At 46.9% G+C, this 21,660-nt stretch overlaps 1 protein-coding gene across 1 annotated transcript in view; it reads right to left on the reverse strand.

The window, feature by feature from the left end:
- Positions 1 to 21,660, reverse strand: part of FAT2 (FAT atypical cadherin 2) — a 56,387-nt gene that overhangs the window by 26,505 nt on the left and 8,222 nt on the right. Inside the window, exons 2-9 of the mRNA XM_030459076.1 lie at positions 15,821 to 19,103; positions 15,062 to 15,376; positions 8,089 to 8,150; positions 6,987 to 7,298; positions 6,153 to 6,363; positions 3,599 to 3,738; positions 1,605 to 1,880; positions 965 to 1,175 (exon numbers count right to left, since the gene is read on the reverse strand). Coding sequence (XP_030314936.1) covers positions 965 to 1,175; positions 1,605 to 1,880; positions 3,599 to 3,738; positions 6,153 to 6,363; positions 6,987 to 7,298; positions 8,089 to 8,150; positions 15,062 to 15,376; positions 15,821 to 19,082 — 4,789 coding nt within the window. The 5' untranslated portion in view covers positions 19,083 to 19,103. The remainder of the gene's footprint in view (positions 1 to 964; positions 1,176 to 1,604; positions 1,881 to 3,598; positions 3,739 to 6,152; positions 6,364 to 6,986; positions 7,299 to 8,088; positions 8,151 to 15,061; positions 15,377 to 15,820; positions 19,104 to 21,660) is intronic.

Below are 21,660 nucleotides of genomic sequence, written 5' to 3' on the forward strand. Positions count from 1 at the left end.
TATGAAGTAAAGAATGCAGACACTCCATTGATTTGGGTTTTCTTTGCCACAGATGCTCCTGATTTCAGACCTAATTAATATCTGTTTGTTTGTTTTTTTAACTAGGAGAAAGCAATCTTCATTGTATCTAAATAATTTTCATTCTAAGAACAATGAACCCATTGAGATCCATGAGCTAACTTTTAAATCCATCAAAATGTAAATTAAAGATAAATACCCTTCTAATTTGAGCACATTTAGTGGTGGTAGAGCATTTTCTTGAAGCTTTTGCCTCATGTGCAGAGCATGGTAGCACAGACTGTAGTAGCTGCTTCAAGCCCCGTCATGCTTATAATTACCAATACTTCAGGAGCAATTAAACTCCTCAGTCCTTGATCTAAATTGCAGTGAGAAGGATGGAGCAAAGGATGGCTTGTCTCCTGCAAAGAATTTATATGCCAAATAGGCAGTGTGGCACAGCCATAAATATTTTATTTTTAACTTTAAGAGTGAATTAGAAAATACTTGCCCACTGAGCCTGTATGACCCCAAAAGACCATCAACTAATGCTGAGATGGTGCTCACCTTTCCTTAAGGATGCAGTTTTTGGTAGAACTGGTGAAACTGATGATGGCTGTTGTGGGAATGGGCATCTTTTGCCTAACAACTGGAAAAGGATCTCTCCCATGGATGGTAAAGAGAAGATTTTAAGTTGTCCTAACTCATGCAGTCTGATGTTCTCTTAGATCAGTGACTCAGCATTGAGTTATCTTCCTAAGGAAGGATGCTTCTTCCATAATATGGAAATTTACCTAATACAGCAACCACCTGCTTGCTCTAGATTTTCTCTGGATAGGAAAAAAATCCCATTTGGTGTTCTTTGCAACAGCCAGAGAAAGCTGGTCAACTGTCTGGCCACCAGCTAGAGCATGGAAATGATGGCTAAATGTTTGTAGGCTAAACTGCCTTGTTGCATGGCTCTCACCTGCCTGAAGGGAGTAGCGGATTTCGGCGTTGGCTCCTTGGTCCTGATCCAGGGCTCTGACCTGTATGACCTCTGTGCCCACCACTGCTGAATCCAGCACTTCTGCTTCATAATGAATGCTGCTGAACTGAGGAGGGTGAAGGTTGCAGTTGTCCACGTGGATGATGACTCGGACAAAGTTCCTCTTGATGGGCACCTCCTGGTCACGTACCTGGATGACAGAGGAAGAGCAGGTATGTTCACATCAGGGAGCCTTTCCTGCACCAGGCTTCCCAGTAGCTCACTGGGACTCTGACAGAGGGCACCATGTTTCTGTGGTACCAACTACTTGGGTGGGAAGGAGCCTCTAAGTTTCAGCCCCAAAACTCAGTTTTGGGCTTGAAACCAAACAATAAATAACCACTGTGCTTTTTTGTACAAGAATCTAGTGGCCCTCCAATGAAATCAGAAGGTTTGAGGAAAGCAGGGTGTTGCCCAGATTTATTTGGGGTGGTTATTTAGTAAAGGTTGACACCCTCCTTTCCTCTTCCCTCTTGTTCTAGACAAATCCTCCCATGAAGACTAGAACTGGTCTGGATTTTCCAGTGACCCATATATCCTGGAGAATGTGACCCATTCAGCAGGTTTGGCTGGGACTCACCATCACTGTTAGGGTGTGTTGTGGCATGGGTTGGGAACTGAAGCCTTCTGCTGTTGTGAGAATTCCAGTGCTTGGATCCAACTGGAAAAGCCTTGTGCTTTTGGGGTCCACACTGCCATGGATAGTGTAGATGAGCCCCTTGCCTTTGTCCTTGTCTGTTGCACTGACTTGAAGGATTTCTCTTCCTGAGGGCGTATCTTCAGGAATCCTCTCCTCATAATGGCTCTTCAGGAACTGGGGACGGTGCTGGTTGATGTCAATCACGTGGATAAATGCCTGGGGGGGGACAGTGAGCACAGTGAGGGCAGCAGAGATGGGGGAGCAGCCTGACTTATGCAGCCACATGAAATCTCAGATATCAACCCCTCTTGGCGGTAGCAATCCTCTGAGCCCTGCTCTCCAACCCTTGGGGCTTTGCTTGTGACTGGCAGCCCTTTTGCCCTTCTTCCCAAGGATCTTCTGCTGTGCCTTCCCTTAGTGATTTTCAGTTTGTTTCATTTTTTCTTAATCTCTCCAATCTGGCAAGTCACTCAGACTGACTGTGCCTGCTCTTGGCACACAGGGAAACTGTCACAGCCTGTGGTCAACAAAAGCCATGGTTCAGCCTTGGTGCCAGCTTTGCTGGCTGGTGCCTCCACACCAGAAAGGTGACAGCAAGAGAGTGTTTGGTGAAGGAAGGAAGGCAATGGCCTATCTCAAGAGCAGCCCTTGCATGGAGAAGGTATGCAGAAGCAAAGTTTGTGCTCTACAGTTCCTCTCTGCATTTAACAGCAAACCCTGGTAAATGGCCTCCCTGAATCCTGCCTCCAGTCACCTAATTTCTTCTGTTTGTTCTCCCTCCCTGACTGCTCTGATCCCCCCGATGAAGTGCTGACTGCATCTTAGGAAGTCCCAATCAAGTGTAATAATTTACTTCCTTCAGCAAACCTGAACATGCCACGGGTGTTTTGCACGAGCAGGTTATTTGACATCTGCTAGCGGCTTTGAGTGCCAAAATAAATGTCGGGATGAGATGCAAGGTGGCAGAGAATGCACTCCAGGCAAGGTGGGGCTTTGTTTGTTTATTTGGAAAAGCACTTTAAGATAGCTGAGATAGAGAGCTGACCGTTAGCACCGTGTTTCACAGGAATGGCAATGTTCCTCACTCATCATCCCCCGCAAACCTCCCCAGTGAATTTCCCATGATAAAAGCGTTACAGATGAGTGACTCACATTCCAGCTCTTCCTCTGCAATGAGGGTTGGGTTTTTGGATGCTCCTTATATGTGGAGAAAACGGTTGGTTTTTACCAACTGTCTTTTGATCAAGCTCTGAATACCCCTCCCGGGAGGAGGTGAAGATGGGTAAATCTCTGCAGCCATGGGAACAGGGGCTCAGGGACATGCTAGAGAGCTGTGTACCTCTTTTTACCACCACTTGCTTTTCATGGGGCAAATCAGAAGACACAGAATCTCTACAGGTTCCCCACTGAGTCCCATGGACCTCAGTGCTGATATGTTATCAGTGCTCCACTGACTTGGAGCAGCACAGCTCAGGGTCTCCCCTCACCTCTTGCAGATGCATCTGTGCTGGCTCTACATAGGTTAGCAAGTCCCAGGAGAAATGGTACCATGGACCCAAGCCTGATATAACTGCTCATGTCTTAGAACATTGTCCCAGCCATGTTTTAGCTCATCCTGAGCACCTGAGAGCAAGCTGAGGTCTGAGAGTGTAACCTTCCATCCCAGCTTGGCTGGTGATTTAAATGTGTCCTCGTGTGCTGGATGAGACCAACAAGAAAAGCCTGAGCTGTCCTAGATTGTGTTTCTAACAGCATTTTAACAAACTCTTACCTTGGTGCTTAGGAAAGATTTGGGACACTGTGTAATGTGAGATGACAGTATAAGGAGGTTCTTGTGCCTAACACATGATCCAGAGCTCAGTGGAGTCAAATGAAAGATTTACTTTGGCATATGCTCACTCTAGATGGGGTTCCTAGTGAAGAAAAAACATTACCTGGGTTTTGATAGTAGTGGACCCATCAGTGACTTCTACTGTCAGGTTATAGCTTGATTTCTTCCTTGCATCAAGGGCTCTTGCAATGACCATGCTGCCTGTGCTTTTTTCAATGTCAAAATCCATGTCATCATCACCACCTGGGTCAGAGAGAGATGGGAAAATTTATGAGGTTAGGGGCAGCTACAGTTGGATCTCTATCTGGAGCAAACTCTGGGTACTGCCAGCCTCTACAGGGGAAGGGATTCCAAGAACTGCCTGGAGATACAAAGGATGAGGACAGCAGACACAAACAACAAAAGAAGCTCATGCCCAGCCACAGATATGTGGGACACACAAATGTTCAATGAGGATGTGCAGGCATTTACTCCAGCTGTACCTCTTCGGCCACAGCTGGACTAGGGACAGTCCCATAGGTGTGGTTTTCCCTGAATCTGGAAACTAAATACAGAATGTGATAGAAGGACACAGGAGACAGGGTGGACATGGAGAATATGGATACAAGGGTAGTCACAGATGGTGTGAGAGGGAAGATGGGGGGAATTAGGGAAAATGAGGGGGAGGAGAGGAGGAGACAGGATGCAAGTATGCATATGATGTCCTGGCTAGATTTGCACCAGGCACATGTGAGCACTGATTTATTTGTGCAAGGTGGCCAGGTATGCAGCATGGCAGCCTTAGCATGGATCAGGGACCTGCAGGGCTGAACAATGCTCTTGCTGGCTTCTATTTCAAGGTCACACTGTGGGCATATCAGCCTTCATTGCCAGGGTTGGGAGGCTGTGAAGCCCAAAGAGTTGAACAGTTGGGGAGGCAGCCGGTGCTGCCAGGGTGAGCAGAGCCTGTTGCCTCCAACCCAGATGGCTGTGGAGTGCAGGGAACCACAGGCCTGAGCAGCTCAGCAGCAGAAGGCTGTCCCTCATGATATGAATGTCCAGCCCTGGCATGGCAGCTCCTTTCTCATGCCTCACTTGCTGGTGGCCTGTTAGTTTCCTATTCTGCCTGAAATACCACTACACTCTTCTGAGATATGGAGAGGCAGAAGTGGTTTTCTGCAATTTATCTCAGGTCTCAAATTCTCCCATCCCAGCTACTGGATGTTCTGGACTCTGCTTAATTCTCTTACCAGCTGGGAAGATCTTGGCTGGTGGTTAAATTACATATCTTCCCTTGAGGTAGAAATGCAGTGGTTGCCAACCATCTGGACCACCACTTTCCTGCTGGGAAGCAGACAGAAAAAAAGTAGAGAGAGGGAAAGATGGACCCACGGATGACTTTTCTTTGAGGAAAGAGAAGGGCTCCCTTTGCACAGTGCCAATGGAAAAGAGGAAGCCCAGGGAAGGAAAGAGATGAGGAAAGATGCTGCTTTGTCTGAGTTTTTGCAGACACCATCAACCCCAGTGATACATCTTTTGAGGGCTGGGAAAGGCAAGTTGTTGAATGAGTTGCTGGAGGCTCCTGGATCTCTGCATCACCCTCTTGGTTGCCAGCTACCGTAATGCTTTGCTTCCCTGGCAGGGAAAATGACATCCTGCCCTCTTCCACCAGCACAGAAACCAGGAGAGCCTGAGCAGCACCTGGTGCATTAGGAACTGGCAAAGATGAGGTCAAGCACACAGGGAAGCACTCAGCAGGGAAATGATGGGACAGCAGTCGGAGGAGTGCACCGTTAATCCTGCAAACCCAAGCAGACACTGCTAGAGCCAGACAAGCCTTGAGCTGATATTGTCTGCTCCTTGGAGCATTGTATCTCTTGTTGCTTAACTGTATTTATACACCATTATCCCTGCCCTAGCACAGTAGTGGGAAAAACTATTCACTCGCCCAATTAAGGCTGCAGTGAGCAGTGCTAGGGAAAGGCTGTGTGAGGCAGACCAGGGCACCACTTCAAAACACTGAATTACAGGAACACAATTGGCACCCATTTGCAGGACCAGGTCCTCACACGTGCTGCCTGACAAGTCCCCTGGGGTGGCAGCCCATGTCCCCTCTGCTCTAGCATTGTGTTTATTAGGAGAGGCCCTAAAGCTTCTTCATTCTCATTGTCTAAGTCATCTCTGGGATGCCATGAGGAAAGGAGAACCCCACCAGTTAAGTCAGACCAGCTCTTTGAGGAACCCTTCTCTCTTGGTTCCCTGTCAGAGACTATGGGCTCAGCTTTGAGGGAGAGATGGGGGGTGTCTGCATGACCCATCCAGGATCCTCCTTGGCTGTTTTACCATAACCAACAATGTCCCTTGATTCCCAGGAAGAGCTGGGACTTGCATGCCTTGCCTTTTACGTGACACTGGAGAATACCTCAGACACCAGCAAGTCCCAGAATGTCATTTAAAAAGTGTGTCAGATAATTGCAGTTGGCAGTGGAGCCCTTGGTCAGGCAGCTTTGTCTCTGGCTGTTTAAGCCTTTTGTTGTCTGTGAGAAAGCTCTCCCTGTAGCTCACCTCCACCAAAAGCAAACAACTTCATTAGCTCAGGCATGCGAGCGCCGAGAGCCACAGGAGCTGGGGCGAGCGCTCCCAGACACTGCTGCCCTGCTTTAATTTCGGTGTCTCACCTGTGATATTAAACCACACTTGGCTGGGGCCCATTTCAATGCTGATCACTCCCACCATGTGGTTCACAGGATCCGTTTCCATCACGGCAAAGTTGTAATGGGGCTCATCGAAAGCGAGTGGCTCTGAGGAAGGGCTTGGACGGGCGACCCAGCTGATGTGAAGCCGCACGTGGGAGGAAAGAGGGGGGCTGCCGCCGTCTGTTGCCTTGACCTGCCAGGAAATGCACAAGCAGTCAGGGAGAAGGCTGGTTTAGCCTTCAGGAGCCCCATGGGAAGCTGCTTCCCCCACCTACCAGGAGTTTCAGTTCCAAATGCACCCAAACTCCTGCGAAACAAATCTGGACCCTGTGGCTTGTGCTCTGGCTGCTTCTGAGCTACAGCTGTGCAACCCAGTTTCCTCATCAAGGACATCTGCCAAGCTCAATCCACAGCAGAAACTGGGATCACCAGCTTCCCACAGAGTGTGGGAGAGCTTTAAACCTGTACCCAAGCCCCATGGCCTGTCAAGCTATCAAATGGAGGCACCGCTGAAACCCAAAACTGTTCAGGTTTAGGTCCACATCCATATGGGGTTGCAGATCACTGTGTTAATCTCTGAGAGTGGGTTGGACAATTAATTTTACATTTATCCTCTGTTTTTAATCACTTTCTGCATTTCCCATCATTCCTCTCCAGTTTCTCTCCCTGTAACCCAAATCTGTCTCATTCAAACTCTCCTCCCACGGCTTCATTTTCTCCATCCTTTTCCTTTCTATCTTCACTCTTTCTGCAGCCTTTTCCTTCTTTCCCTCTCCTGCCATCTCTTCCTGTTGCCCTATTTCCCTCTCCTCTCACCGTCAGTATGTTGTATTCTGAAGCAGGAAAAGCTTTGCTGGAGAACACCATGCCCGTTGTGGGATTGATGGTGAATATCCCTTCCTCCTCCTCCTCGATGGTGTAGGTGATCTGGCTGTTCTGGCCCTGGTCACGGTCAGAGGCAATCAGCCTGTAGACTGGCCTTGGTGTCTCTGAAGCATCTCTCTCAGGGAGCTGCACCATGAAGAGCTTGTGGGGGAAACTGGGAGGGCTGTCATTGGCATCCAGGACTTGTATCACGACTCTGCTGGTGGACTTCAGGGCTGGCTCTCCATTGTCAGAAACAGCCACCTGCCAGCAAGAAAAGGCAAGAGGTGACAGAGCTCTTCCTGGTGAGGAACCACAGCCAGCCTGGTGGGCAGTCACTACACCAGGGGTTTTGTGGGGGATCTGCATTTGGATCTCAACATTTTCAGAGGCATTGCTCCTGTCTGCAGGGTGGAATCTGGTGGCTGTAGCTGGAAGTGTGCAAGGCTTGTGCAGGGCTGCAGCTGGCAGCTGCTCCAGGACTTGGGTCAGGTTGGGCATTAGGGGCCACGCAGCTGAAAATGTTTGCATTGCAGCTGCTTTGCAAGTTATCACCCATCCCCACCTCGCTGTGCCTGTGCTGCCTTGCAGAGAGAAATGGCTTCTCCTCAGTCACCCGGATGGGCTGAAATACCTTGAGATGCCTCTGCTGGAAATGCTCAGAGCTTGAAGAAGCTGAAGATGGGGGCTGGTAACACACAGCACTGCAGCAACATCTGATACAATGAGGTAACTGAGGGTGGATTTCTCTGGCTTGCCCTTTCCCCCACAGCTTATTATCTTTCCTGCTAGAGGACAATTCCAGTCCTCTTCCTGCATTCCCACAGCTTCCAGAACAAACCTTTTACTTCAGTCTTCGGTAAGGAAATAATAAACCCCACAGTACTGCTGCAGCTGTTTCTTAGGGCAACACACACCATTTAATTAAGTTTCCCAGCAGTTGGGAGCTGATGAGATGAGATTCTTTCTCTGTGCTCCAACTTGCAAGGAGAGCTCTTTGAGGACTTAATACACTTGTAGGTAAATAAAGCTAATTACAATCATTGTTACCCACCTCTAGGATATGTTCAGCCTTGTATTCTCGATCCAGCTGCCGTGAAGTTGTAGAAATCAGACCTGCCAAAAAAGAAACCCTTTGAGCTCCAGGACTCTGTGTCCAAGGAAATCTGGGGCTGATCAAATCCCAGTGTGCCCCACACCAGCCCCCCCATCCTGTTTCAGGTTCCCTTGGCGCTCAGAGAAAGCCAGACACCCCCAAAGGGCAAATTGTCCCCTTCCAGTGTGAATCCCTGTGTGGAGGTGCTGCTCTCACCCCTTTGATTACAGGGAACATGGAGAAGGGGGAACACCCCCCAGATGCCTGCATCAGTGGTGGGTGAGAAAGGCTGCAGGACCATGAAAACAAAACTTTTCTTATGCCTGTAAGTAAAAAACATTCTGCATGTGCATGCTGGCACAATTTTGGCCTCTTAACAAGTCTCAACTCCTGTTTTCCCTGTGCTGAACTTTGGTCTTCGTAATTTACAGTGTTTTGACAAAAGTTTGTCTTCTGTCTTGGGAAATACCCTCTGTTCTACCACGAGAACAAATGCATTCAGGCTAAAAATAAGTTGATAATAATGTTGGTATATTTTTTAAGCCTTGCTGAGGGACAGATGAATGCTCCAACAACTGCAAGACTTGAGGGATTTCTAAGAAATACACCCTAGTTTAACCACAGGGAATAGGCTGAATGCAGGAGGGACGAATTGTAGCTATAATAAACCTGAGTTTAAACAAAATCATCCTAATTGCCTTTTTTTGGCCTGTCAATGACTAATCTGAATACACGCAAGTGTGGAAAGGATGGAATTGAGGCTTGTGTTTCCACATCTAGTTTGGGATTAGTCCTTATCAGATGCCTTGACTCATCATCTTCAGGGAAAAGTAGCTCTGCACCGTTCTCACAACTGCTTTACAGATGATGGAAACTGTATATATAATGCATGATTTTCTGACAGTCCCTCAGCCTGACACCGCTGAATGTTTTTGTCCATTCCCTGCATACCCTTCTCCCAGTGGTTGCTGTTGCCATGGTGTTCCCTCCCCACAAAGGGAAGTCTTGGTTCCTCACATAGGGTGAGTTTTCCTGACCACCACAAGCAGTGGTGCTGGCTCGTGATGCTCTGGAAGATGAGCATGAGGAGACATTGTGCACTGCAGTGGTGTGAGCACTTGTGCCTCCTGAATGACTTGTAAATCAGAGTTGGTGAACCCATCTCAACTCTTATTTCTGGTCTGAAGCCAAAACATTTTAATTAATAGTATTGTGTTTGGTTGTATCATACTTTGGTGGATAGCTGTCTGAGCATGATAGGCAGGAGAAAATTCAAATGGCTGCAGGAAACATGGGGCAGCTGAAGGAGGGAGAGAGGAGCAGCTGCTTGGAACAAGACCACTGTTAACTGTTTCCACTTGTTCTCTGGGATTGTTCGTATTTGGCACCAGCTGCTCCACTAAACATTTATTTGATGCCTTTACAATCATAAATCAACACTCCTTAATGTGTTATGACAAGATTATTTGGAAGACTCTGTTTGCATGCATGTCATGCAATCTTTTTCTTCTCCCTAATCTTCCTTTTGACATCTTGGCAGGTGAAGAGGACTCAGCAGTGGCCTGAGCACACTGGCTGAGGAGCTTTTGGACCTTTGGAAGGCTGTAGGGCTCAAATAGCAGCAAAACTCTTGATATGGATGGAAATGCCCTCTTAATGGGGGCCTTAAGAAGCAGCAGAAGTTCACTGAATTCTCCTGTGCACCTATCCACATTGCCAATAGGTTGGCTAAGAGGGGAGCAAAGTTTAAAACTCCAGCTACCTCATGGGATGGTTCATAATTTTGGCTTAGGAAGCCCATAGGACATGTAGTTAAGACACTGGCAATGGAGCCACCCAGCACCTGTGTGCACACTGGGGATATTTCTAGCTTATCAGATTGCAAAATTAGTTGCAACAGAATAATACCTTGCTTGCACTTGGCTACTGCATGGCAGCTGATGGAGGGTAACTTAAACCACCCTGAAGTGATTATTTGGATTTGCCTGGCCACACCCTGAAATTCTTTCATGACCTAATGATAAAAATGAAAGAAAAGAAGATTGTAGCTGAGCTTTCTAGAGCTGGAAAAAAAGGACTGCAATGAGGGTAGACGAACTGGAACTTAATTACTCTCTTGAATGTCTGTACTACTGAAGATCATACAATCACAGAATGCCCTAGCTTGGAAAAGACCTTAAAGATCATCTGATTCCAGGACCCTCAGATCTCCTGGGGACTAAGAGCTGGCTCTACTCTCTGTCACAGACCAGTTCTATATCCCAGCTGGGAGCTTTACCAGGTGATATTTTGGGTTTTAGCTTCACATCTGTTGAGCCACAAGTCAAAGGGTTGGCTTCTCCTTCTGACCCCAGGCAATCTCCCTCTGTCCCTTCCTCTGTGCCCAGCTGTGGTTCTTAGTTCCTTTCTCCAGAGCCTGTTACCACTCTGCCTTGAGATCAGAAAGCTCTTGTGGTTAACTGAATCACTCTGATTCCCCTCCGGAGCCGTGGGGCTGTGTGGCTGCCAAGAGCCACCGACTGCCAGCGGTGTTCACACGGCAGCTCAGGGATGGGGAGACAGGGATGGGACGTGGTGCTTGAGAGAAGCCAGCTGGAATTAATGCATATTTGTTATTTGTTGCTACTTGGTTATACACCCTGTGAAGCCAGAGGGCTAAATTGGAAGTGGAAACTGTTATTAAAGGGGAACTGCCATCAGCTTTTGTGGCCTGAGGAAACAGTTCCTCAGCTCTTTTCTGATGTCCCCTACAAGGACCAGGGAAGTGCCTGCTTAGTTTTTAACAAGAGTGTTTTGTGTGTGCATGTACACACATGCCAGTGATAAGTGCAGTCCCTACCCCTCTGGAAAACACCCATCTAGCCCTTCCTAAGGGGCCTGTGATTGAGTGGATGTCCTTTGTGTTCTTGTATGTGTCCCTGAAGGTTTCTGCTAAGTCCTACAGAGACTGAACAAAATGGTCAAGTTTCAATTGCACTCGGCCAACTAGCCCAGCTCTGCATCCACCTAAAGGTCCAGAAATCATCCCTCGTGTTCCCTGCATACAGACAGGCATGAGCTCTGCTCTCCCAGCCTGCCTGCACGCAGCAATGGGAAAGGATTGTTTGTAGTTCTCCCGCTTGCTGCCTGGAAAGGGGAGAGAGAAAAGCTGGTCATGTTGGAACAAGAGCTGCAGAATTAACAGTGCATTGTTGTCAGGGAGAAAAAAGTAATAATGACTTCTGCTGGCAAGAGAAATGCTGGGGTGGAGGCTGCTGGTCCCCTGCCCTTGCTGCAGGGAAGAAAATCTAAGATAGTTAAAATAGCCAGAATCAGGTTTGCAGGCACTGGGGCTTTCACAGGAGTTTGAGAAGGGAAGAGTTTGTTCTGCTGAAATCTTCTTCCTGTTGTCGCACTGCTTCTCCCATTTCACCTTCTCCCCTCTATTACCACCTCCCCTCTTGTCCTGATCCTGCTTTGTTCTGAGCCTGTGCTCAGCTGGAGCCTGTGGTGTGGTCCCTGAGGAGCAGCAGGACAGCCCTCAGCACTGAAGAGCAGGCTGTGCCTGCTTCCACACAGAAATGCTGGGAACCACAGGCATCCTGGGGAAGCCCGTGGACACTGACACACCAGGAGCAGGATCAGAAAACAAGCACTAGGTAAGAGCTGGAGATGAGTAGTCCAAGGTAGAAGGATTCTCCAAAGAGCCTTTTAGCAAGATGAATGGCTTAATCCTCACTCTTCCTGCCACAGCCTTCCATTTCCTCCTGGTCCTGTCTGGACTGGAACTCCTTTCACACCAGGGACTGCAAACCCTGCATAAACCAAGGTGAAAACCTTTCCAGCAGAATACCCCAAGCCCTGCTATCTGCCCATCTCTCCATGTATCTATCTGTCTATCTATCTGTCTCTCACAAACACTGCTCTGCACCAGCTGCCAGGCTGGGCTGGAGAGATTCCATTGCCAATGGCAGAAAGCTTTCATCTCACTGCACAGTTTTATCCCCTCTTCTCATTAGCCTTTCATTTATTTTCCCTCTCATTTTTCTCCACCCTCTTCAGGGAACCGAAGATCTTAGAGCCCTTCATGGCAGTGCAGGGATGCTGGAGGAGCCAAGCCCTGCCAAGGGACAGTTATTCCCTTCCTGTCTTCTTGCAGTTCCTCAGGAGAAAAAGTCAAGGGGCTTTTCTGGGTACATCTCCAATGGCCAACCCATTTTGTCCCAAGATACTACTGGATCAAACAGAGAGCAAGCCAGCTCCAGGATGAGAAATAGCTTACTTGCAATAGTGTGGCACTGTGCCCTGAATAATTATCCAGGGCTATTCTTCAGGGTTATTCTGGGTGTAGGCCTGTCTGTAAAACAGGACCTTAATTCCTATTAGTGCACAGGATGAGAACAAACTTCCTCCTCTTTCCTTCTGCCCAGGGGCTCCTCCCAGAAGCACCCGTCCTAGGAGAGACCCAGACTGACCACTGGCCCCCTCCTGCTCTGGCTTTTTTCAGTGCTGAGGTGACTTATTTATTCTTTGATGACAGTGTGGGATAGAAGAGGTCTTGGTCACAGTCTTCTCCACACATAGGAGCCTCCCTTCCCATCCAAAGGCTGGAGGAACTGGAGGAGCTTCCAACACACGCAGATTATCCAGTCTTCTGCTCAAATTGTGTGACTCTGAGCTTTCCTCTTGAAACTTCAGTGCTTGTCATTGAATAACATGACAAGAGATTCAGCTTCATCACAGATGAGCAGCTCTGCCTACTCAAACTCTTTTGCTGTCATAGGATTTGGGATTGACTATTGGCAGGATCTCTGGCATTTCAAGAACTCAAATATTTCAGGGTCTTTTTGTGATCATTTCCTCCAGGCAGTGAAGGAAGGGATGCATTTATTGCCCTTGAAGAACAAAGGACATAACCTAACAAAAAAATGCAGAATAAGCCCTGGCACTTGATTAGCATTATAACACTCAGATACTGCAGTGCTTTCTCTTTTTTGTTGCTCCAATCCTAAGCAGTTTGATTTGAACCACACTGGGTTAAACTTTTTTATTTTCTTTTTTTAAATACATCCCCACACTGATGTGAATGACCAGGAACTGAAAGGTCAGCATTTCCTCTTTCAGTGCTGCACTACTAGGCTGATACCAAAATTATACTTTTATTCTACTTAACAGAGCAACTATAATGTCCTCATCTGCAGAATGAAAACATTACAGGGTTTCAAATATGCTGCCTTTAGCTCTGAAACTTCTGGCACAAGTAGCAAATGTTTTCTCTGTAGATACTGTAAGCATGAGGATAGACACTGCTCAGTTTATGCCAATGTTTGCAGGTAATTATTTCTTCTTTTGGGTGACATGCAAGTAAAACAACAGATAGCTGAATCCTCATCAAGCTGGGAAGCAGGTCCTTAAACAACCTCGAAGTTCAGGGATTAAGGAAGAGACCTCCAGCATGAATGTGTTATAGGGTCTGACAAACTTATCACTCTACACATGCAAGTTACCTGGCTGCACAGAGAGGTGGGTAGGAGATGAATCATAGCTGAGAGAGCTTTTTTTTTTCTAATACAGGAATTATAGTGTTTGCCTAGAGGTGAGGTGTCTGGTTAGCAAAATGTTTGGATTTTGCAGTGTCACTTGTGTTACCATAAGACACGGCAGCCTTGGAACTCTCACCCTGGGGTGAGAGCTGTGCCTGCAGCACAGGGAAGGCTGAATTTCCTTTAGGGCACATGGATACAGGATGGAGCCCAACAGATGAGGGGAGCCAGCCCTGGTAGCTACTTCTGGTCCACATCCCATCAAAAAGGCAGTGATCTCTGCAGGCACCTTTCCATGGAGATAAACATATGTGCAAGCTGCCAATGGAGCTGGGTTGTGCAGAGTCATTGGGACTATGTGGGAAAGCTGGATGCAGAGCAATACCCTGACCTGGGTAAGAAGCTTCTGAGAGTGGAGGTAATTACAAATGGGGTAGCAATGGTTGCAGAGAGCTGACATGTCCAAGTGTATCTACACGGTGCCAAGTAGAGACACACTATAAATCTCCAGCGACCAGAGGGATTTCAGTGTTTCAGCATCTCTAGTTCTTGCTAAACACCCTCCTAGCCAGCTGTAGTGGACTGCCAGATAGCCATTACACCACAGTTAACACATAATTGAGAGCTGCTCAAACCTTTTTCAATACACCCAACTCCTTTTTCATCTTAGAGCATGCATCTATCCTGCTGCAGTAGGTGAACTGCTTTTATCATCCCCAGGAGATCAAAGTCATGCAATTAATCCTCTCCCATACTCAGGCTCTATGCCCTCCCTTCCCTCTTCTCCCAGGAGTTGATGGAGTGAAGGGCTCGGCACAGCTTTCCCTGCCAGACTGGCCCAATGTCAGCCCTGCTGGGATAGTTTGAGGAAGCTGTTTACAGAAAACATCAGTGGGTTTTTGATGGCTCTGAAAGATCTGGTAATTAATCCTCAGATGAAAGATATGGTCTAGGAAGATGGCAGCAGAGGCTTACTACACTTACTGCATTAATAGCACTGGAGAATGGGTGGAGCCTTTAAACACAGTGGGATTCATTTTTTATTAGTCCTGCCTTGGTCTGTCCCAGGAGCAGATAGTCACCTCCAGAAGGGTGTTTCCTGGCTTAGACTGTGCAATAGAGCAGCTGTTTATAAGGGGGAAGATTAAAAGAAACTGCTTTGTTCTCTTCAGGGCTTTGAAAAGTAGCACACTTGTGTCATTCTAAGAATCATGTGTGTACAGAGAGCAGCTCCCAGGTTCAGGGCTTCAATCCCCAGCCTCCCCACACAGTGCATTTGGAGACAGAGACTTTTCCTGCAGAAGAAAGGTGTGACAAAGGTAGCTGTGTGGGCTGTTTATGTTGAATAGTTAACACCCTCTGGGCACTTGGAAGCCTCAGAAACAGATGCTGAGTTGGGTCACTCTTACCTGTAATGGGGTTAATGGTGAAGAGTCCTTGAGGATTTCCAGTTAGGATGTGAAAAGTCAGTTTTCCCTCTGAGCTAGAGTCTGGATCTAAGGCATCAAGCTGAAGGACAGATGTGTTTGGTGGGGAATTCTCCATCACAGAGGCATAGAAGACAGGTCTGGACATCAAAGGTGGGTTGTCATTGGTATCAGTGACCTCTATATAAATTTCAGTCACAGAAGACAGAGGAACTGTTCCCAGGTCAAGAGCTAGCACAGTCAGCCAGTAGTGAGATGCTCCTTCTCGGTCAAGCGGTCCTATTGTCCGGATGGTGCCTGGAAGAAAGACAGAAAGTGCTTGTGAGGGATTTAAGGAACTCAGCCTACTTTATCCTTAATGCCAGACCAGTCTGGGTCTCTGGTCTTTGCTGCAGGTATAAATTGTGGAATCAGCCTTTTATGGCTGTGAGATTGTGTGGCAGACCAGGGCTTGCCTGTGTGGAGGGTAGTTTGGTACAGAAGTGAAAGGGAAGACCTCAGTATTTGGGGGGAAGACAGACATTGGTTTTCCATTGTTTTAAGGAGACAAACCCTGCTTGCTCCTCCCCAGATATGGGGATGCATGTTGTACATCCCAGCACAGGCAAGAAAGATTTGAATGCATAGAACTTCATAAATAGAAAGATTATAGAAATGTCCTATTGGGTCAAAAGGTCAGGCTGAAGCTACAGCATGAAGCTTAAGCCTTTGAGGTACACCAATAAACCAAGCTGTCATTACCTGTGTCCTTTTCAATGTGGAAGATGGACAGGCCAGTGCCCTCTCGGAGGAAGTATTGAACCTCTCCATCTTTCCCCTTATCAACGTCTTTTGCTGTGACCATCATCACTGATGTGCCCTCAGGGCTGTTCTCCTGCACCCAGCCTTTGAAGACAAAGGAGGCAAAGCGTGGTGGGTGCAAGTTCTCGTTGACATCAAGGATGTTCACTTCCAGGTGGCAGAGGGAAGAGCGAAAGGGCTTCCCGCCGTCACTGACCTGCACGGTTAGATTGTAAGAGTCCTTCTTCTCATAGTCCAGCTCCTTCTCCAACCGGAGTGCCCCGGTCAGCTTATCCACATGAAACATCATCTCCTCATCATTAACCAGGCTGTACCTCACCTCACCCCCAGGGCCAGTGTCCGGATCAAAAGCCTCCAGAAACAGGAGGATGGTTCCCACTGGGAGGTCCTCTGGGATCTTCACGCTGTTGAGGGCTGGGAGACATTGTGGGGTGTTATCATTTACATCCTCCAGAGTCACAATGAGGTCCATAACAGAGAACAGCTGGTAGCCTGTTTTGGGCTGGTCCCTAGCTTCGATTTTTAGCACGTAGCTAGGCCATGATTCTCTATCCAGGGTGCCTGTCACTGTTACTTCTCCAGTGACACTGTTAATGGAAAATTTATCAGTGGGGGTTAGAAGAGAATATTTTAGTCTCCCATTGTCATCCATATCAGCATCTTCTGCTTTCAGCTGAGCTATTGTTGTCCCTGTTGCTACATGTTCCAGTATTGCCACCCAGTAGGCACCTTGTGGAAATTTAGGAGTGTTATCATTGGTATCCAACACATTCACAACCAGGAGTTTCCAAGATGATTTTTGTGGTGTGCCAAGGTCGTACACAGTTATGTTAAGAATGTAGAAGCTGGTTCGTTCATGATCCAGGGGAGAAAGGACTTGAAGCAGACCCAGTTCCAGATCAATGGTAAAGCAACTGTCATTATTTCCATCTGAGATCACATAGACCAGTTTCCCATTAAAACCAGTATCAGGATCAACAGCTGAAAGGTCAGCAATAGTTGAGTTGATGGGAACAGTCTCTATGATATCAATAGATCGTGGAAAGCTGTCATCAAACTTTGGAGCATTATGGTTTATAAGGTGCAAGTTCAGAGAGGTTTCATCATCCTGCCCATGGCCTTGAGTTTGAGACTCAATGGAGTGTATGATAGTGTCTGTCAGCTGTTTCAGGGCCCCTGTTTCCTCACACTGCATTTTGACGGGGAGCCCTTGGCCGACCACAGTGATATTTACAGATGTTGGCAAAGCATAGTTCTCTCCATCTGTTGCAGTTATTTTCAAAGAGTAGAAAAGTGGCTGTTCAGGAGGGAGATCTCGCAGAGATATTCTAAGGGATATTACTCCAGAGATGGGATTGAGTTCAAAATGCCGCAGCTCGTTGCCAGACTTGATTTCGTATTTGATACGCTGCAGCTCATCGCTGTCGATCGCAGAGACTGTGGCCACAGGGTTCCCAACAGGAAAGTCCCGTGGGATTGTGCCACTGCAGCTTGCCTTCTCAAACACAGGAGCATTGTCATTGATGTTGCTCAGGGTGAGGGAGACGTACACCTCCGTTTCATGGCGGAAGGGTGAGCCCCAGTCTGATGCCCACACTCGTAGGTGGTACCATCTCTGCATCAACTCGTAGTCCATTGACTTGGAGGTGGAAATGATGCCAGAATAGGGATCAATGACAAAGGGAACCGAGTTCTGGTTGGCTATGGTGTAGGTGACAAAGCCATTGTCTCCTTCATCTTCATCTGTAGCCCTTACTGTTAAGACACTGGTACCAGGAGGAACATTTTCATCAAAGGCCCCATGGTATGAAGACTGACTAAAACTTGGAGCATGATTGTTGCAGTCAATGATGTCAATGACAACACTTGTGGATGTGTGACTCTTAACAGTTGTGACTTCGAGTGCAAAACGAGACTGCTCACGGAAATCCATTGCTCTAACTGTAGTTATCAGCCCAGTGTGAGGATTGATTTTAAAGCTTGTGCTGTCAGGAGTAGGTCTCAAAATATACGTAAGGTTTGGGAAGGCTGGTGTGATCTTCACCATAACAACTTGGCTTCCAGCTGGGGAAAATTCACTTAGCTGGACCCGGTACACTTCTTTCTCAAATCTGGCAGAGACATACTTGGAGGGAGGTATATGGATAACTCTAACAGGAGAGAATAGTGGTGGCTTATTCCTGTCCTTGGCTTGTAGGCTGAGGTTGAAACCAAATGGGTAAAGTAGCCAGTTGATCTCTTTGGTTGACACAATCATGAACTCTGTGCTCCCAAAGTAGGATTTGATGGCTTTGAAATGTCTTCCTGGATCTCCATCCACCAAGTCAACTGAATCTATCCCTACTTCCGAGTCACCACTCTCTACAGACAGAGTTGCATAGAGGAAGTCTTCAGATGAGTCAGGTGGTGTCACCTTCACAGAGGAAATAACGGGGGGTTTCCTGGCAGATGGCTTCACTTGGATCATGAGACTAGCCAGGTTCCCAAAGCCATTCCCCTCTGTGATCTTTCTCATTCTGTCCACAGCCAAAACTTGCAGATGGTGCCTGCCTTGATGGGTGCTGTTCAGCCTCCCTGTGGTCATAACAGCCCCCGTGGTGGGGTGGACAGTGAACAGGTCAGACTTGCTGTTAAGGGCATAGTAGAACTCAGAATTCTGGCCAGCATCAGCATCTGTGGCACTGAGTGTAGTGACCACCGTTTTCAGAGGAGTGTCTTCTGTGATGAATACTTTGTAGGAGGGGGGTGAGAAGAGAGGTTTCAAGTCATTTCTGTCCAGAATGTGGATCAAAACTTTGGCCCAGGCTTCGTAGGCAAAGTTGCTCTCTGTGGCCTTGATTATTAACATGTAACTGTCTTTAACCTCTCGGTTTAAAAGTGCTGTGTTGCTGCTCCTTGTTCTTATTCTCAAGAAGCAGAAATCCCCAATCACATGCTCCTCTGTTTTAAAGAGACCTGTGTTGTCTCCAGAGGCAATTCTGTACCTGATGTCCCACTCGGGGTCTCTCTTGTAAATACCCATTTTGACGTAGCTCTCCACATAGGTCTTGGGGGCTGAATTCTCATATATAGTGGCATTGTAGAAGAAGTGGGTGAAGTGCAGAGGGGAAGTGTTGCCTTTCTCACAGCTTGCCTTGTGGACCACACAGTGCATCAGGAAAACAGCTACACTTAGGAAGTGCCTCTTGATAGTGACTTCCATGGTGTGGTGTCTCCTTGGGTCCTGCAGAATTAAAGGAAGGACACTGATGATTTCTGTTAAAGTAAGGACAAAAGTCCTCATGAGCTCAGCCTCTCTCTACCATGACCTTTGGTTATGTGGTTAACTCAGATCTCCTTCCTTCCTCAGAGCCAGCCTGTCCTCCCATATCCCCATGCTGGATCAGGCATATACATGTTGTCTCCTTCAGTTTTTGCCCTTAGAGAAGGCAAAATTTAAAAAACAAAATTATCACAAAATTATTCTAATTCTCAACTCACAGCCTGGCTGCTTCCTGCTCATTGCTTCTGAGAGCAGATTTCTAGCAAAACACTTTGGCCATGTCACCTTCAGCCTTTGAGTAATCTCTCCAGTTCCTCCTTTCTCACGGCAAAGCCCCAGGGTCAGGATTCCTCTGGAAGATCTGCCATCCATGACCACTGGCCATCAGCTTCCTTCTCTAGAGGCTGCTGAACACTTGAAGCTCCACGGTTTCTCTCTGTGAGCACGGGGTGTTGAAGGAGGAACTGGAGAGCACAGACGTGATTAGCAAGGCTGTAACTTCATTAGCAAGATTTGCAGATCTTGTGAAAGGATGGAGGCTTGTTCTTTTCAAAAGCAAAGTGTGTGCTGCTGCGTGTGCATTTAGGGGTTGAAACCAGGGATAAGCTAAATATAGGCACATATATTTCCCCTAGATATCCCAGGAGATCTTTATCTAGAACTGTTTCTTCCTCTTTTAAATTTAAATTATATATCAAGTACCTGCCAGTCATTTGGCACATTCTTAATTTAAACAGGGAAGACTTGTTTTTCCAGACACTTTTTCAGGACTCACCTCCTTAAAAGCCAGAATCAGTTCAATTTTTAAGTGAAGTTAAATGTTAGGAAGAAATGATCTGATACAGCAACTGTGTGCTGCATTTTCTCACTGAGATAGCTAATCACCAATAAATACAAAGCTGCAAATCTGATACTTCTTCAAATCCCCTTTTCCCTGTTACACAGTCATCAAAAAATCTTTCTGCTGTGGTGATTCCTCTTTGAAACAATCTGAAGGTAAATTGTAGCCTGTGTCACTGGGAAGTGAAACTACCAGAATTCACAGAGAAGCCAATACAATTTGCCTTTGCTGTAATGGATGATTCTTTTTTTAATTTATTTTTTTTTTAATAATTATATTATTCCACTTCTAGGAACTACAGCATAGTTCCAAATGCACAGCAAATGAAAGAAAATCTTGGAGGACAGAGCTAGGTGATCCAGAAAAGAGTGTTGTTCCTTCTGAGAAGGTGAAAACCATGTTCTTAAAAGCTCTGCATGTTACTTAGCAGTGCTTAAGAGCTTTGCAGCATGTAGGAACTTGCCTAGAGCTGCTCCCTTCCAACATTTTCAACTGCTGAACCTGGAAAGAAGATGTATGCATGCTGTGTGCATGTGTGTCTGCTAGGACAGTGGAGCAGGAAAAGTCACAATTCAGAGCAGAATAAGACAGCAGAACAAAACAGCAACAAAACATGGTGTTATTCCATGAACAGCAGAATTAATGACGCTGATCGCTTTGTGTCTGGTCTAATTGACTTTTTAATTGAATTGCACTGAAATGGCAATGTGAACTCATCTCTTATAAGACATCAGAGAACCCACAAGGCAGAGATGTTATGAACTCCACAACCACAAGAAAAGCTGGAGCTAGAGCACATGCCTTCTTGGGCACCAGCAATTCCATATGGGAGGATAACCTTGAGCAAGGAGTGGGTTTTTTGGCATATAGCAAGATGAAAACTTTCTTCTGAATCTCTCTTGGAATGTCCTTAATCTCACTCTTGCCTGTAGATTTCCTGACATGTAAGAACGACTTCACTTAGGTTGGTGTTTTTTTCCAAATTAGCAGGGGGCATTAGCAGGGTTTTACTCCTCTGTCCAGCTATTTCTTTTGCAAAACCTGTCATGACCTCATATTTCTAAAAGCTTTGCTCTAAATTACAATTAAAAAAAAAGCAATCAATTGCTTCAAAAGTTACTAGGAAGGATGGAGAGTAACTACGTATGTGGGGCATGAGGCAAAAGCCTCATTTCCACTGGAAATAGTCTGTAACATTGAAAGGTACAGCCCAAACTGCTGAGCTTCAAATGAGGCACAGGGCTCTGAAGAGAGGGCAAATCTGGATAACTACTGCCCTGGCAGGGAAAGCCCAACTGGAACCATGTCTGGCAGGCATAACAAACTAGCAGAAATGAAGTGGGTCTCTGTGACTCTTGTAGCATGGATGGGAAAGCTGTGTACAATATGAAAATATCATAAAATCAATTTACTAGCACTTAAAATCGCAGAGGGAGGTAGGAGATGGGCTGCCAAGGAGGAGCAACACTGCCAAGCTCAAGAGTCCCTGCAATGGAGTTCAAGGATCTCCACACTGAAACTGGGGGAAATTAACTGTGCCCACAACAGATCTTTCCTGTGGATTAGGGGAAAAGTTCTTCCTGTTTCTTTGAGCTGTGCTGCCCTCTGTCCTTGTGCTGACAGCAGTTTGTGTATGATCCATGGCAAGGGTCAGACCCACTTCAGAGCTGCCAGGTC

Source organism: Calypte anna, chromosome 13 (assembly GCF_003957555.1).
Source record: "Calypte anna isolate BGI_N300 chromosome 13, bCalAnn1_v1.p, whole genome shotgun sequence".
NCBI lineage: Eukaryota > Metazoa > Chordata > Aves > Apodiformes > Trochilidae > Calypte > Calypte anna.